This window comes from Colobus angolensis, unplaced genomic scaffold (genome assembly GCF_000951035.1).
Source record: "Colobus angolensis palliatus isolate OR3802 unplaced genomic scaffold, Cang.pa_1.0 Scaffold32, whole genome shotgun sequence".
Taxonomy (NCBI): Eukaryota; Metazoa; Chordata; class Mammalia; order Primates; family Cercopithecidae; genus Colobus; species Colobus angolensis.
This window is the reverse complement of record NW_012116488.1, coordinates 12,112,476-12,127,008: the sequence shown is the minus strand read 5'-3', so window position 1 is coordinate 12,127,008 and position 14,533 is coordinate 12,112,476. Positions and strand designations below refer to the sequence as shown.

The 14,533-nt window shown below is 52.1% G+C and overlaps 1 protein-coding gene across 1 annotated transcript in view; it reads right to left on the bottom strand.

Moving 5' to 3' along the window:
• ASB2 (ankyrin repeat and SOCS box containing 2) overlaps positions 1-14,533 on the bottom strand; it is a 43,908-nt gene that overhangs the window by 5,069 nt on the left and 24,306 nt on the right. Inside the window, exons 6-8 of the mRNA XM_011951554.1 lie at positions 12,187-12,432; positions 8,536-8,707; positions 51-615 (exon numbers count right to left, since the gene is read on the bottom strand). Coding sequence (XP_011806944.1) covers positions 51-615; positions 8,536-8,707; positions 12,187-12,432 — 983 coding nt within the window. The remainder of the gene's footprint in view (positions 1-50; positions 616-8,535; positions 8,708-12,186; positions 12,433-14,533) is intronic.

Genomic DNA, 14,533 nt, shown 5'->3' with positions numbered 1-14,533 from the left:
CGGGCCACATCCAAAAGCCGCGCTCCCCACCGGCAGCGCGCGCCGCCCACCTGCACCACGCTGGGCTCCTTGTCGGACGCGGGCGCGTCGTTGAACCTGCTGGAGGGCTGCGGCGCCGGCGGGTGCGGGCCATTGCCGTAGAGGCATGAGAAGCAGGGCTCGCCGTCGCAGCCCAGGTCCATGAGGAACTTGAGCAGCGACAGGCACTTCATGGCGAACATGATGGTGGCGGGGAAGGCGGTGGGATGCGTGGCGATATAGGCGTCGATGTTCGCGCCGTGGTCTAGCAGCAGCTGCATGGTGCGCAGGCAGCCGTGGCGGATGGCCACGAGCAGGGGGCTGATGACGTCGCGGTTGGGGTCGGCACCGTGTTCCAGCAGCAGCTCGGTGGCGTACACGTTATTGTTGACCACCGCGAAGTACAGCGCGGAGCTGCGCCGGTCCTCGTAGAGGCGCGCGCGCTCGGGCGCCAGCGGCGCGTTCACGTCGAAGCGCGCGCTCAGCAGCGCCTCCAGCACCGCGTCGTTGTTGCGCTCGGCCGCCAGGTGCAGCGGACTGATGCCGCTACGGCGTACGCGCGTGCGGCTGGTCACCGGCAGCAGCATCTGCACGATCCTGCCAGGTTGAGGAGCGGGCGCGGGTGAGGGGAGGGGAGGAGTGGGGCAGGCCCCGCCAGCAGGGAGCGCTCGGGAGCCAGGCCTGGCTGCTCGCCCCTACCGCGGGCTGCGGCGCGGGTCCCACCGGCAGGGGGCGCCGCGGGCCAACCATTCTCACCCCATTGGGGAAGGTGGGTCAGCTGCCGTCCTCGCTTTACAGATAAGGAAACGGAGGCTCAGAGAGCTTCAGCCACCCTCCCAAAGTCACATAGCCAGTAAGGAGCAGCGCTGGGCTTCAGACCCAGAACCCTTGGCCTCCGAAGTCTGAGTTCTTAAAAACCTGTCGTACTGCATCAGGGTTTCAAGAAACTCCCACTGATTTATTTCAGGCTCTCTGCTGTTGCCCATTGCCATCGCAGTTATCTGGAGGAATTGACTGGAAGGCCCCCAAATCCAATGTGGCGAAGTTTGGAACCAGACCCTGCTCTCTCTGGGGGAGGACGGACAGGGACAGCCAGATCCCAGAGCCCACTATGTGCCAGAAGGCTCCTAAAGGCTTTACGAGTGTTATTGGGTTCAATCTTTACAATAACCCCTAAAGCAAGGCTCATCATTCCCATTTTGCAGATGAGAAGATTCAGGGCTTTGAGAGATTAAGGGGCTTGCCCAGCCATACAGTCAGAAGAGGGGAACCAGGGTGTGTGCCCTCCTCTGACTCCAGGGCTGAGCTGTCCTACATCCCTATCTTGCTGTCCTGGGACCCCAGTGGAGCCACGAGATCCTGAGGACAAAAGGGGACAAATGTGTTTGGCCCCAACTACTACTGCCCCAGGCCCCAACCAGCCCACTGTGGCCATGAGGTCACTTACACTCCTCTCCTGTGGGTCTCACCGCCTCCTCCCCTGAAGGCTGACGCTAGCTTCTCCCAGTCTCTCTGCCTCACCTTCTGGATGTGGAGAACTTGGTCAGCCACTGCTGAAGCCTGAGCTCCCTGCAACCACCAGTTCCTCTTTCCTAAAACTTGAGCACTGATCTCAGCACTTTCCCTCTATTAATCTATTAAATCCTCCCAGTAGCCCTCTGAAGTGAGTACTATAATATCCTCACTTCAGGGGTGAGGAGACCGTAGCCCAGAGAAGGTATGTGACTCCTCCAAGGATACACAGCCAGTAAGTGATGGAGCCAGGATTTGAACCCAGGCAGTCTGACCCCAAAGCTACACTCTTAACAACTCCCCTACCTCTTGTGTAGCAGTCAGGGTGACAGTTAACATATCATGGGGTTTTGCAGTCTTCACAATGTGTTAACTTGCCTGCCCATTTTACTTTCACTGCAGCCCTGGGTGGGAGTGGCCGGAGCAGGCCTGTGGCCTTCTTTTTAACAGATGTGGCTCAGAGAGCTGAGGTGACTAATCAGGAGTCATAAGACAACTCTGAGGACTCAACCCCAGGACTCTTGACCCCTTCTCTTGGCTCTCTTCTCCTAGACCCCTGCCACCTGCAAGAACAAGCTCCTGCCACCAATATGATTCCAGACCCTAATCCGTCCAGTCCCTGCTGACAGGTGACCTCACAGCCTCCTGTGGGGCTCCAAGGAGCTGGCCATTGCAGGGGGTGGGGGAGGGTGAAGGGGAGAGAAGCAGGTGCCACCAGGCCCATTCCCACGCCTCTCCCCTCCTGGCACGCCAGCTTCCTGGAAATCTGATGCCAGCGACCTCCTGCTGGGATCTCAGTGGAAACTATTATTGTTGTTAGTGATGCTGTGTTTGGCTAAAATCTGACTCTAAAACCTCAAAAGGAAATTCACACACCCAGGGAGGCTAATTGCCTCCTAATTTCTATTTGTGTAGGCACAGGAGGCCTGACTTTGCTCTGCAGAGGTGCTGGTCAAAGGCAGGCCTGGGCCTCACCCTGGATGACAGCCACAGCCAACAAATGCTCCGCTAACAGCTGTAACGTGCCCAAGCATGGAAAAGAACAGTGAGAGGGGCAGCCCCGGCGCCGCTGGCCAGATGGGGCTGGTATCTCTGGCAGGTCACAGCTGGTCTCTGGCAATTCACGAACCAAGGGAAAGTGGCAGAAATGTGGGAACTTGAGCATTGTCTCAGTCATGCAGTGAATCATATTACTGTGGCAGGACTCTGTCAATCAGAAAGTAAACGTGTAATGCCGGACAGGCTCTGGAGACCAGTGTGTCCAGCTCTCCCATTTTACAGAGGGTAAAACTGAAGCCCAGGCTTGGGGTGAGAAACAGAGTGAGGTTGGACAGAAGGTGGGTGGTGCACAAGAGCAAAATGCAGGTCTCTGGATGCCCAGGGTCAGGCCTTCTACGATGCCCCACTCCTCCCAACCATGGGAGCGGCCATGTTGGTAGCCCCCAGTGCACATCACCACTCCTCTCCCCAGCCCATTCTGTGGGGCAGAGGACAGGAGGACAAGGGAGTGACCCCGCCAAACAGTCTGACTCCCCACTTCTCCCACAGGCATGTTTTGGGGTCTCAGAGTACAATTGCTCAGGCGGCACCTTATGAAGAGGAGCAAAGGTGACCACTGCCTGATAGAGCCGTAGGTGTCTGGAAGGATGGCTCTCTACTCCTTCCTTGTCCCCTCCCCAATGCAGAGGCCACACCTACCAGCTTAGCTTTGCCTGTCTAGGCCCTGAGACCAGAGCAGATCCAGCTCAGGGTCATTCCAGAAAGGTCCAGTGCCGCAGTGTGGCAGGTGCTGAGCTGTCTCGGACCTTGGACCACATCCCGAATCACTGGGTTCCTGTCTTGTTCCCGGGACTCACCAGTATCTGAAGCCTGACATCCTTGCCCCAGGTCCGGGCTCCCACTCCAGGATTCTAGTTTCCTCAAAGCAGCAGCCTTGCCATGCCACCTGGCCCTGGCTCTGATGTCCTTCCTGAATCTAGCCCAACAGCAGGGGAATGGGCAGAGAGCTCTGAGCCAACGCAAGCTGTCCTTAGCTAGAGAGGGGCCCAGCATGGGCAGTGGGGAAACCAGGAGGCTCAGAGTCAGGGGTACATGGGTTACACACCAGCTGTGCTTTTCAGCACTGGGCCAGCATAGGCATGTCACTTAACCTCTCTGAACCACACCTAAAGCAGAGGGGTAATTAATTGTAATAATAGTGATGATGATGATGATGATGATGGCTATAGCTACCCTTTATTGAGCTCCAGTGGGTTGCTGTGAGCACTTTACCCCTTACCTTCCTAAGTCATAATTGTGCTAATATTGCTGAGCGCTTACTATGTGCCAGGTACCATTTAAAGGGGTGCTCACGTTTGTTTACTTAATTTAATCCTAGCGTGACCCTCAGAGCTAAGAATTTAATCTCATTTACTCATTTACTCATAACGGGCCAGCAAGGTAGGACTGCTTACAATCCCAGGTCCAGGTTACAAAGCGCAATGTAATAACCTTTCACCAAGGCTGCCTTTGAGTATAAAATGAGATCTTACGCATGAATCTGAGTGGCCTGTGGTCGGCAGTGAATAAACAGTGCTCTTGGTATCTTTTTTTTTCTTTTTTTTTTTTGAGGCGGAGTCTGGCTCTGTCGCCCGGACTGGAGTGCAGTGGCCCGATCTCAGCTCACTGCAAGCTCCGCCTCCCGGGTTTAGGCCGTTCTCCTGCCTCAGCCTCCCGAGTAGCTGGGACTACAGGCGCCCGCCACCTCGCCCGGCTAGTTTTTGTATTTTTAGTAGAGACGGGGTTTCATCGTGTTAGCCAGGATGGTCTCGATCTCCTGACCTCGTGATCCGCCCGTCTCGGCCTCCCAAAGTGCTGGGATTACAGGCTTGAGCCACCGCGCCCGGCCTCGCTCTTGGTATCTTGACCACCACAATGACTGCAGCCTACTGCCCCTGCGACCCTAAACACAGAGGCATTCTGAGTCACCAGGTCACTGTGGTGTGACCTTTATCAGTGTTCAGTGTACATTTGGATGGAGGGCCGGGTGCGGTGGCTCACGCCTGTAATCCCAGCACTTTGGGGGGCTGAGGCGGGTGGATCACTTGAGCTCAGGAGTTCGAGACCAGCCTGGACAACTTGGTGAAACCCCGTCTCTACTAAAATAGAAAAATTAGCCAAGTGTGGTGGTGGACACCTGTAATTACTCCCAGCTACTTGGGAGGCTGAGGAAGGGGAATCACTTGAACCCAGGAGGAAGAGGTTGAAGTGAGCCAAGATCGTGCCACTGCATTCCAGCCTGGGTGAAGAGAGAGACTTGGGCTCAAAGACAAACAAACAACAACAACAACAAATTGGCTGGAGGATTGACACGGGAACTGGTTGTCCTCAGACGGCTCCATTGCCAACACTTCTGAGCTTCACTGTGCCACTCTGACTTGTTTTCTATGAAGTCTTGAGCTCTGAGCCTCAGTTTCTCTTTTAACTAATGGGGATATTAACTTGCTTGTCAATGTACTTTATAAACTGCCTTTTAATTTAATGTATTAAGTGTTCTCTATTTTGTCTTATTCCAGAAAGAATTTCAACTGGCTTGCAAAGATTGACAAAATACAGCAAAAGTATTATATATTGGAGTTAAAAGAGAAGGAGTATTTAAAAACGAGGGAGTCAGAAGTAAGGCCCACAACACAAGTCTGTGTTTTCTCTTGGCCACAGAAGAGGCTCTGAGATCCTGATTCTCTACTCAGGCTGCACAGTGAAATCTCCTGGGCAGCTCTTCGACACCCTGAAGCCTCAGGCACAGCCCAGACCAGTGGCAGCACCATCTTGTCAGGTGGGGCCCAGGCATCAGGGTTCCTGGTGCAGCCAAGGTTGGAAACTACTGTTTTGGGAGCTATTCTTGGGCCGTCCGCTCTGGGCTAACTCATACAGTTTCTGAATAAATCTGTTTGGTGTTGATCTTTTATTTCATACAGTGGCTTTGCTAAACTGGAAATGAACAACAGGAAAATGTGTGTCTTGGAGGTGACTGGGACATCGGGACTTTAGGGCTCCTTTCTCAGCACACCCACATGTCACCCCCTGTGGTTAAGTGCACTGATGAGAAGACACCATCTGGCAAACAGCCCTCGGCTCCTGGTGCTGCCTTCTATGCCTGGGCCGGCCAGGCTGTGTTGACAGGTAGCAGAACGCAGAACGCCTATGGAATGTCACATCAAATCCCCGGGCAGAGGGCCTTTAATGCTGTATGCCCAGGGAGGGAGTGGTGAGCTCGGGGCTTGCTGGCCATGGGCCCTGCCCCGTGGCAGAGGCTGCTGGGAACCAGGCTTTAACCCTTTGTTGGGTAGCCCTAAAGAGTGGCCCAGGCCCTCTGAGCCTTGGGGGACAGAGGGAATTGGGGCCCGAGAGTGGAGGTTGAATAATCAGGGAATTCACCTACCTTGGAGTCTGCGTGAATCCAAGGTAGGTGAGTTTAGGGGAATGTCAACCACGGATACAGTGTTCCAGGCAGGACGCGCCTTGCGCTCTGATCATCCCCAGGGCCGCCTAGGGCCCATTCAGCTTCTCCTCCCGCTGGGGCCAGACTGCCAACACCCCTGGGTTCACTTGAAGGCAGCCCAGATGAAGGTCCCAGCCCTATCACTTCCATATCTGGCCTTGGCTTCCTTCTCTGTAAAACCAGGGCCTGAGTTAGATCAATGGCCCCTGCAGCTACGGACAGGCTGTATCTGATTTGCTCTGGGAGCTTTTCAAAGAGACAGTGGGGCTCCTTCTCTCCTGGAGATTCTGGTTCACTGGATCTGATACGGCATTTTCAAAATAGCCCAGAGGGACATGGATGTGCAGGCTAGAATTGGGGGGCAGTGGCCCAGGAGATTTCCAAAGTGCACACATTTCCCGCGTGTTCACTCTGGATCTCTCTGGGGTCAGGCTCAAGGTAAACTCTGTTCGCCCAGCTCTGACTGATGCCCGATGATTTGTGGAACTGAAGAGAAAGGAGCCATCTTGCCCATGCCCACTGCCTGGCTTGAGCTGTAACTGCACAACCATGGCATACACTCTCCCTAAGTAAGAGTGGGTGAGCGTAGAATGCCTGAGCACACACTGGGTGCAGGCACTCTGCTAGGTGCTTTACTTCCATTCTATATCCGCGCATATTCATTATATCCATTTTACTGGTCCTCTGACAACCCCATGAGCCGGCTGTAACCATTTCCGATTTTATAAATGAGGAAAATGAGGCTCAGCAAAGTTGAACAACTTTCCTAATGGCCTCAGCAGGGATTCACACCCAGATCTGTCAGCCTTGCAGATAGCTATGCTGTCCAGAAAAAGCTGTCCAGAAAAGGCCGGGTCTCCTCTGTGTATGTACTTGAGGGTGGGGAGTGGGGACAGCATCTTTGGTTGGTCTGGTGCTGGCAGCCCGTACAGAAGGTGCTGGAGCTTTAAGGGCCAGCTCTGAAGCCTTGAGTCTTCATTTCAGTCTTTGGAATGTCTCTTTTACCCCATTTCCCTCTACCTTAGTGAAGACAACAAACACGCCCCAACACACATGATCTGTGCTTCTCACTCTCTTCCCTGTCTGGAAGACTGGGGTGTGTTTTCCCAAGTGTCATCAGGGTACATGAGATGGGATTTTAAGTGAAATGTTTTTAAAAATTGATCGTAAATGGATAACATACTAGTGTGATAAATATTTCCTCTTCAAAATAAATTCATTGTAAGTAAAAACATTATTTAAAGGAAAAAAATACTAAACAATGAGAGTATAGATATCTAAAATCAAGAAGAAAATCTGTGAATGGACAAAGTTTGGGAAGCACTGGCCAGCAAAAAGGGCCAGGTGCTGGGATTTAAGTCCTAGCCCTGGGGACAGGACTTTCAAGGGGCAAGTCTCTTGACTACCAGAGTCTTAGCTTCCTGCCCTGTAAAATGAAAATCCGGGTTGACCCGCATACCCACAGCACAGCGTGAGGCCCACATGAGAGGCAGATGAGTCACACTCTGGAAAGGACCAAGCCCTGTCCATCCTTCAAGGGCAGCTGGAGCTCCACGTCTGTGGCCCAGGCTTCCCCATGTAGCAGTGTTGCTGGGAATGTTTAAAAACTGACTCAAGCAGGGGCAGAAAAGGGGGAAAGGGCTCTGGTTTGTAGCATTTGCCAATTTCCATGCCGTAAATATTCCCCCATGACCAAATTTAAGCTACCAATGTGAGGTCAACAAACACAGAGTTGGGAAGAGGTGTGTAGTAGGTTCATGAGAACTGGCATGAGCTGGCTCTAGCACACCTCTGCCTCTAGCCCCGGCTCATCTCTCTCCACAGGCGCCATGCAGCTCTTCGGCATGCTCTTGCATGATGTCACTAATTCACGTATCTGTGCTTCTTCCCTTCCTCCAGATTGCTCCTTGGGAACTCAAGCCTCTCTCATCTCGCTCAGAGTATCTAGCACATAGTAATTGCTCAATAACTGCTAGTTCTTATCATTGGTGCTGTTTGTGTTATTGTAGGTTTTCCTTGCCTGCCTGCTAATTGCCTGGGAGGTTATCTTTGCATTCCTGTACCCCCGGAAATATTCATTAGTTCAGACTCATATCTGCCCCCCGGATAGAATTCCTGTAGATGTGACCTTTGGAGCAGATGAGTACTTCCCACCTATGAGCTGTGTGACCTTGGGCAAGTCACTCAACCTCTCTGTGTCTTACTTCCTCATCTAAACGACAGAGATAATAATATCCACCTCCATGAGCTGTTAAGCAGATTAAATAAGTTTCTGATGTGAAGTTCTGGTAAGTGCTGCATAAGGGTTTGCTATTATTATTGCTGCTGCTGCTGTTATAGGCATTCACTCCATGCTTGCTAACTTGCTAAGGGGTTTCCCTCTTTTCCATGAGAAAGGTGATGTCCATTCTGACCTCTCCAGCTATTTGGGTGGGACATTCAGGTCAGGCCCCACCCCTCCCATCCACTACTCCCAGTGTGGGTATCCGGAGAGCTGCCTGGGTGCTGGCAGATCCTGGGCTGACCTGTAGTTGCCCTTCTTGGAGGCGATGTGCAGTGGGAGCAAGCCGTCCTTGTTGGTCTTGTTGGCGTCGGCACCCTGTAACAGCAGAAACTCCACCACGTCCTCATGCTCATTCTTGCAGGCCTCGTAGAGGGCAGACGCGCTGTCGCTGGCCTGTGTGTTGATGTCAGCACCTGGGGAAGGAGAAGCAGATCACCAAGTGACCAAGTGACCAGGAAGTTGCTGTACTCCGTGTAGCGCCACCGCGTGGTGGGCCTGCAGTGCTCACCACAGTAGTTCATCCGATCTTTAACAATGACCCTTAGGAAGGAGGAGTCTACCCGGGGCCACCCCCAGCTTCTTTCAACAACATCAAGACCCAGGGGCCTGGACAGGCGCAGTGGCTCACGTCTGTAATCCCAGCACTTTGGGAGACCGAGGCAGGCAGATCACCTGAAGTCAGGAGTTCAAGACCAGCCTGGCCAATGTGGTGAAACCCTGTCTTTATTAAAAATACAAAAATTAGCTGGGTATGGTAGTGGGCACCTGTAATCCCAGCTACTCAGGAGGCTGAGGCAGGAGAATCTCTTGAACCCAGGAGATGGAGGCTGCAGTGAGCCGAGACTGTGCCATTGCACTCCAGCCTGGGCAACAAGAGTGAAATTCCATCTGGAAAAAAAAAAAAAAAAAAAACCCAGGGCCTGCCAGCCTGAACAGAGACCTCCGAGAGGATACAAGCAGCCACGATGATGCTGGCGTTTCCTGAGCACCTACTCCATGCTGAGCATTGTGCTTTCCACAGACTATATCTGAATTCACAGTGGGTGGTCACCCTGTGAGGTCAGTACTGCTCTTATCTCCAGATTACAGACGGGGGCAGTGAAGCACAGAACACCTAGACCACTTGCCTCAGACCTCCCAGCTCATAAAGATGGAGCCAAACTTGAACCCAGATGGTCTGATGGCAGAGGCCATGGTGGATATTCTGATGGTAGAGGCCATGCTTTTAACCCTCACTCCACGTGAGAGGCCCTGGGCTCTGCCCTGAGAGAGGCCTCACAGGTCTAGGACAGCACAGAACCCCTAATAAAGGAAAATCCCAAAAACGTTATTAATTGCAATTTGCTATTAATATTGCTATTATTATTGCTAATATTGCCATGCTATTAATATTGATCGTTCTTGCTATCAATAACTTCTAGCTCTTATCATTAGTGCTCTTTGTGGGAAGTATTCCCTGCATGCTTGCTAACTGCTAATTCTCTGCCTTTCACTTCAAGGAATAAGAGAATTACTTTCTGTCTCCTCCCAAGAAAATACTAGACCAGATGCAGTGACTCACACTTGTAATCCCAGCACTTTGGGAGGCCAAGGCGGGAGCATCACTTGAGCCCAGGAGTTCAAGACTAGCATGGGTAACCTAATGAGACTCTGTTCTCTACACCTACTGAGTAGCCCCTGACCAGGCATGGTGGCGCATGCCTGTAGTTCCAGCTACTTGGAAGGCTGACGTGTGAGGAGAGGATTACTTGACCCTGGAAGGTTGATCTAGGCTGCAGTGAGCCGAGATCACACCACTGCACTCCAGCCTGGGCAACAAAGTGAGACCCTGTCCCCAAAACAAAAACAAAAACAAACAAAACCCAGAAAACATTAATCCATGCTGCTAGGAGGAGGAATCAGGTCTGGTGACAATCTGCCTTCAGCTTAATCTTCTACACCTGCTTCATTTCCTGGGGGGTGAGGGAACGAACCGATGTGCACACAGCTTTCTCTGCACAAAGAGAGTTCAGCAGTCCTTCCTTGTTCTGGAAGGACATGGAACTAAGATGCTGGAAGATGTCAGTTGGGCTAAAATCAAAAGCGTCTGCTAACCGCAGGTCATCTCTCTAAGCATGTTGCTGATCTCAGGCTTTCTGGTAATTTCTTATTTTTGATGATGGTGTGATCAGTTTCTGGTCTAGTGGAAAGAGCACAGGCTTTGGCATCAGATGAGAATCACTTGAGGCATCTGTTTCATGGCTCACAAGCTCTACAGTCTCAGAAAGCCTTAAGGAGCCTCAGTTTTCTCATCTGTTGACCAGGAATAATAGTACCTACCCCTTGGGATTACTGCAGGCCGTAAACAAAATAATGTAAGCACATTTCTCAGCTCTGTGCCTGCCACAGGGAAGCGGCTCAGCAAATGCCAGTTGCTCAGAATAGAAGGAGCTGGGCAGAGGGCTTCGTTCTGCCTCTGGCCTGAGGGAGAGCTAGTGAGCCGACCTCACCCTCTGCCAGGTTCTCAGAGGCAGGTGCCCTGGAGAGCCTGGACCCCACCAGCAAAGCTGCGTGCTCACACAAGACAAATATTTGGGTTGGAAAATAGACTCGGCCCACAAAGTGAACAGACCCTGACTCAGAGTGTCGGCGGGAGACCCGGACAGATGTTTGGAGTTAGTGAGGTCACCCTTGCCCGCTGAGCGTGCTGTCCTTCACCAGGACTCCCGGCCTGGGCTCCCAGGACCCTGCCTGTGCCCCTTTGTTCTTACGCTGGGCAGCCCAGATTTGTTCCTGGCTGCAGGGAAGGGCCTGCCTCTATGTTCCCCACTGCTTGGGCATGTGCTGAGTGCATGGATGCTTACCTGGGCAGAGTCCCATGCTGCTGACTCTCACAGGCTAAGGTGGCTGGGAGAGCACAAAGCGTGTACAGTTTGGAGTCAGATGGCAGTGGGCCAGCATCAAGGCTCGGACTGTGACCAATTAGTTAACCTCTCTGAACCTCAGTCTCTTCATCTATAAAATGGGACGAGCACACTACCTACCATATGGGGCTATGGGGAGAGCTCCATGGACCCAGTCTGGGTTCACACTTAGCAAGTCCTCAACAGATTACTACAGTTCAGCCTCAGTGTCTGGATTACCTCTGGCTTCTCTGTTGCTCGAGAGAGAGGGTTACTTCCCATGGAGAAAGAAAAGAAATCAAAGGCGTTCTTGGGGAAGATGAGGATATAATATTCTGAAACCAAAAGCAAGTCTGCCATGTCTCGGGGTCTTCTGCTACTGGGCCATCATAATGCAGGCCGTATTGTATTATTTTCTCCCATTAAGATATTTCACAGGCAAAGAGGGCAAAGACCTGGGTTCAAGTCCCAACTCTGCCACTAATTTGCTGTGTGACCTTGGACAAATCACTTTCCCATCCTGGTCCTTGAGTTCATCGCCCATAAAAGGAGGAGGTGATCTAAATGTTGCCTGAGGTTCCTTCTGGCCCTGAAGTGTGATGTGGTGGAAAGAGAAGCGGTTGGGGTGTCAGGAGACCAAGAGTCTAGCTAGTTCTACAACTAATTTGCTATAGGACTGTAGATGAGTCACTTCCTCTCTCTGTGCCTCAGACTCCTCGTTTGTAAAATGAAAATGTTGGACTAGATTATAAATGGCAAATAGGTGGTTCGTGGGCCACACCCCCATATGTGTGCTAATGGCAGATGTCACTAGTGGATCCCGACGCTCTTCCCACTGAGCCTGGACACAGCCTCGGGATCTTTCTCAACACAGTACTCTAGAAGGAAACTCACTCCATCAGTGTGCCCATAAGATGACCCCTAACTCGCCTTCCCTTAGAGCTGACCTCTGACATCCTTCCCGTGTGCCCTTCGGGGACTCTATGACCTAGGGACACTTGGCCACTCACCATACTTGGCTAAGAACCTCAGGGCGTCCAGCTGCCCACTCTGGGCGGCCACGAACAAGGGGGTGATGCCGTAGGCATTCTTGGATTCCACCTTGGCTCCTCCGTTCACCAGGATCTCCATGACCTCCAGGTCATTGCGAGACACAGACTCGTGCAGAGCGGTCCAGCCACGGTTGCAGCGGTGGTTGGTGTCTGCGTTGTGCTGCACCAGAATCTTCACCGCCTCCGCATTCTTGCGCTCACAGGCTGTGCTCAGGGGGAAGCAGGGATGGTCAGCAGGGCCTGGCAGGAACTGGCCAGCAGAGATTGCTTTCATTCACCTGTCCGTTCACTCATCCACTCATTCAGTTTTCCACTGCATGTGTATTAAGTTCCAATCTGTGCATTGAACCTGGGATAGACGACTAAAAGTAATACTGATACTAATATTAGCAAGAATACTTGTTGATTCATATATATAGTACTGGTTCTATGCCAGGCTCTCTGTTCTAAGCACATTTTACAGGATTAACTAATGTAATCCTCCCAAATTCCCTTAAAGGATGTAGTGATGTTATCCCCTTTCACAGATAAGGAAAGTGAGGCACAGAGAGGGTAAGTGACTTGCCCAAAGTCACACAGATACTAAGTGGCAGAACTGGAATTCAAACCCAGGTAGTCAGGCTGAAGGTCTCTGTCCCCTGGGATGTCCCACGATGTCCCCATCGTTTCCCCTTCCAATGGTACCTGCTTCAGTCTTCCACATTACCAACGCTGGGAGACTCTTTCTAGATGAGGAGTGGACAGTGTCATCATCCTACTGAACTTCCCCCTGCTCCAGCAAAGGCTACTAATTTAGTTCAGGGTAAAATGCAGGTTGTGAGTACAGCTCTGCAAGTCTTTCCTGACCCGCTCTAACCTTCTTTATAAGCCTCATCTCTCTCTAGACCCCAAACGTGCCCTTGGCTCTGGCCCCAGAGTTCTCACCAGGAGCTGCAGGTGGTATTGGAGTCACCTGGGCACTTGTCCAAATTAACCAGCCCTGGAAGCTTCTCTGTGTGTCAGTGGGAGGAGGAGTGAGGAATGGGTCAGGGAGACTGGCAGCAGCAGGAGGAGGGCTGCATGTGTACTGTTTCAAACAGGACCATAGCCCAAGCCTTCTACCTCTCTAAGCCTTGATTTTCTCACCTGTAAAAATGGAGAGAATAAAACCTTCTCGAGTGGATGCTATGGGAGTGAGACTGTGTGTAAGGCATGAGCATGGTGCTTGACACATAGTAGGTGTGCTTGCTAGACCAGGGCCAAGCTGTGGCTGTGGGCTGCCCAGCTTCCTGGGCGCTCCCTGTGGACAGCTGAGGTTCCAGGTGATAGCCATGGTGCCCTGGCAGGCACGGATTCCAGGGAAGACACTTCCACAGTGGGTCTGCAGTGGATCCAAAGACCTACTAGTCAGTTCCTGCTGCCCAAGCTGTTCCAAGCACTGGATAGCAGACACATGGGAAATCAAGGATATCTGTAATTTTTCCAAGTACAAAGGCCTGGTCATTTTTGCAATACCCCAGCTGATTGCTTCAGCATGTAGGCATGGACAGGATACTTTAGAATGAAGTGGTTGAGTGCAGTGTGACATCCACCTCCCTGAGTTTAAACCACTGGAGTACCCCTTGCTAGCTGTGTGATCCTGGGCAACTCATTTCATGTCTCGGTGCCTTAGGTCCTCATCTGTGAAAGGGGATACTGGCAGTGCCTACCTCATGTGTAGATGGACATGAGGGTTCCGTAAGAGAACAGTGCGTGGCATATACTAAACACTCGATCAATGCTAGCTGTTGTGATTATTTAGATTTTGACTCTGGTACTGCTAGGGCAGCCAACCAATGTCCGTGGATGATGTACTGAGTAAGCCAGGAGGCCTTGCTTTTCTTAAACAAATGTCCCAGAGGTACATGCTCTTGCATACCTTCATGCCTTTGCCTGTGCGGTTCCCCCTGCTTGGCCAGCGGGTAATTCCTCCTCTGAGGTTCAGCTCAGGCACCCCTCCCCTGGGTGCCCCTCCCCCATGCTCCCACAATACCCCCTGCCAAGCTCTTCACTGCTGTCTGTTTGTGGGTGCCTACCGGGCTGGGAGGGTGCACAGGTTGGACTATAGTTTTTCAGCTCCGAGCCCTTAGTGTCCCTCAGCATCCTGGCCCATGGGAGGCAGTTGGAAAATGTTGGTAAAATACATGCAGGAATGAATGATTCAGTTTCATAAATTGTGAATTTGAGCAGGACCATATTGGGGGTTATGCACTTATGGGAGCAACATTCCCTGTTGCCCCCCCACATTCTGGATTCTTCCTCAGGAAAGCCCACTCCAGGGTGGGGA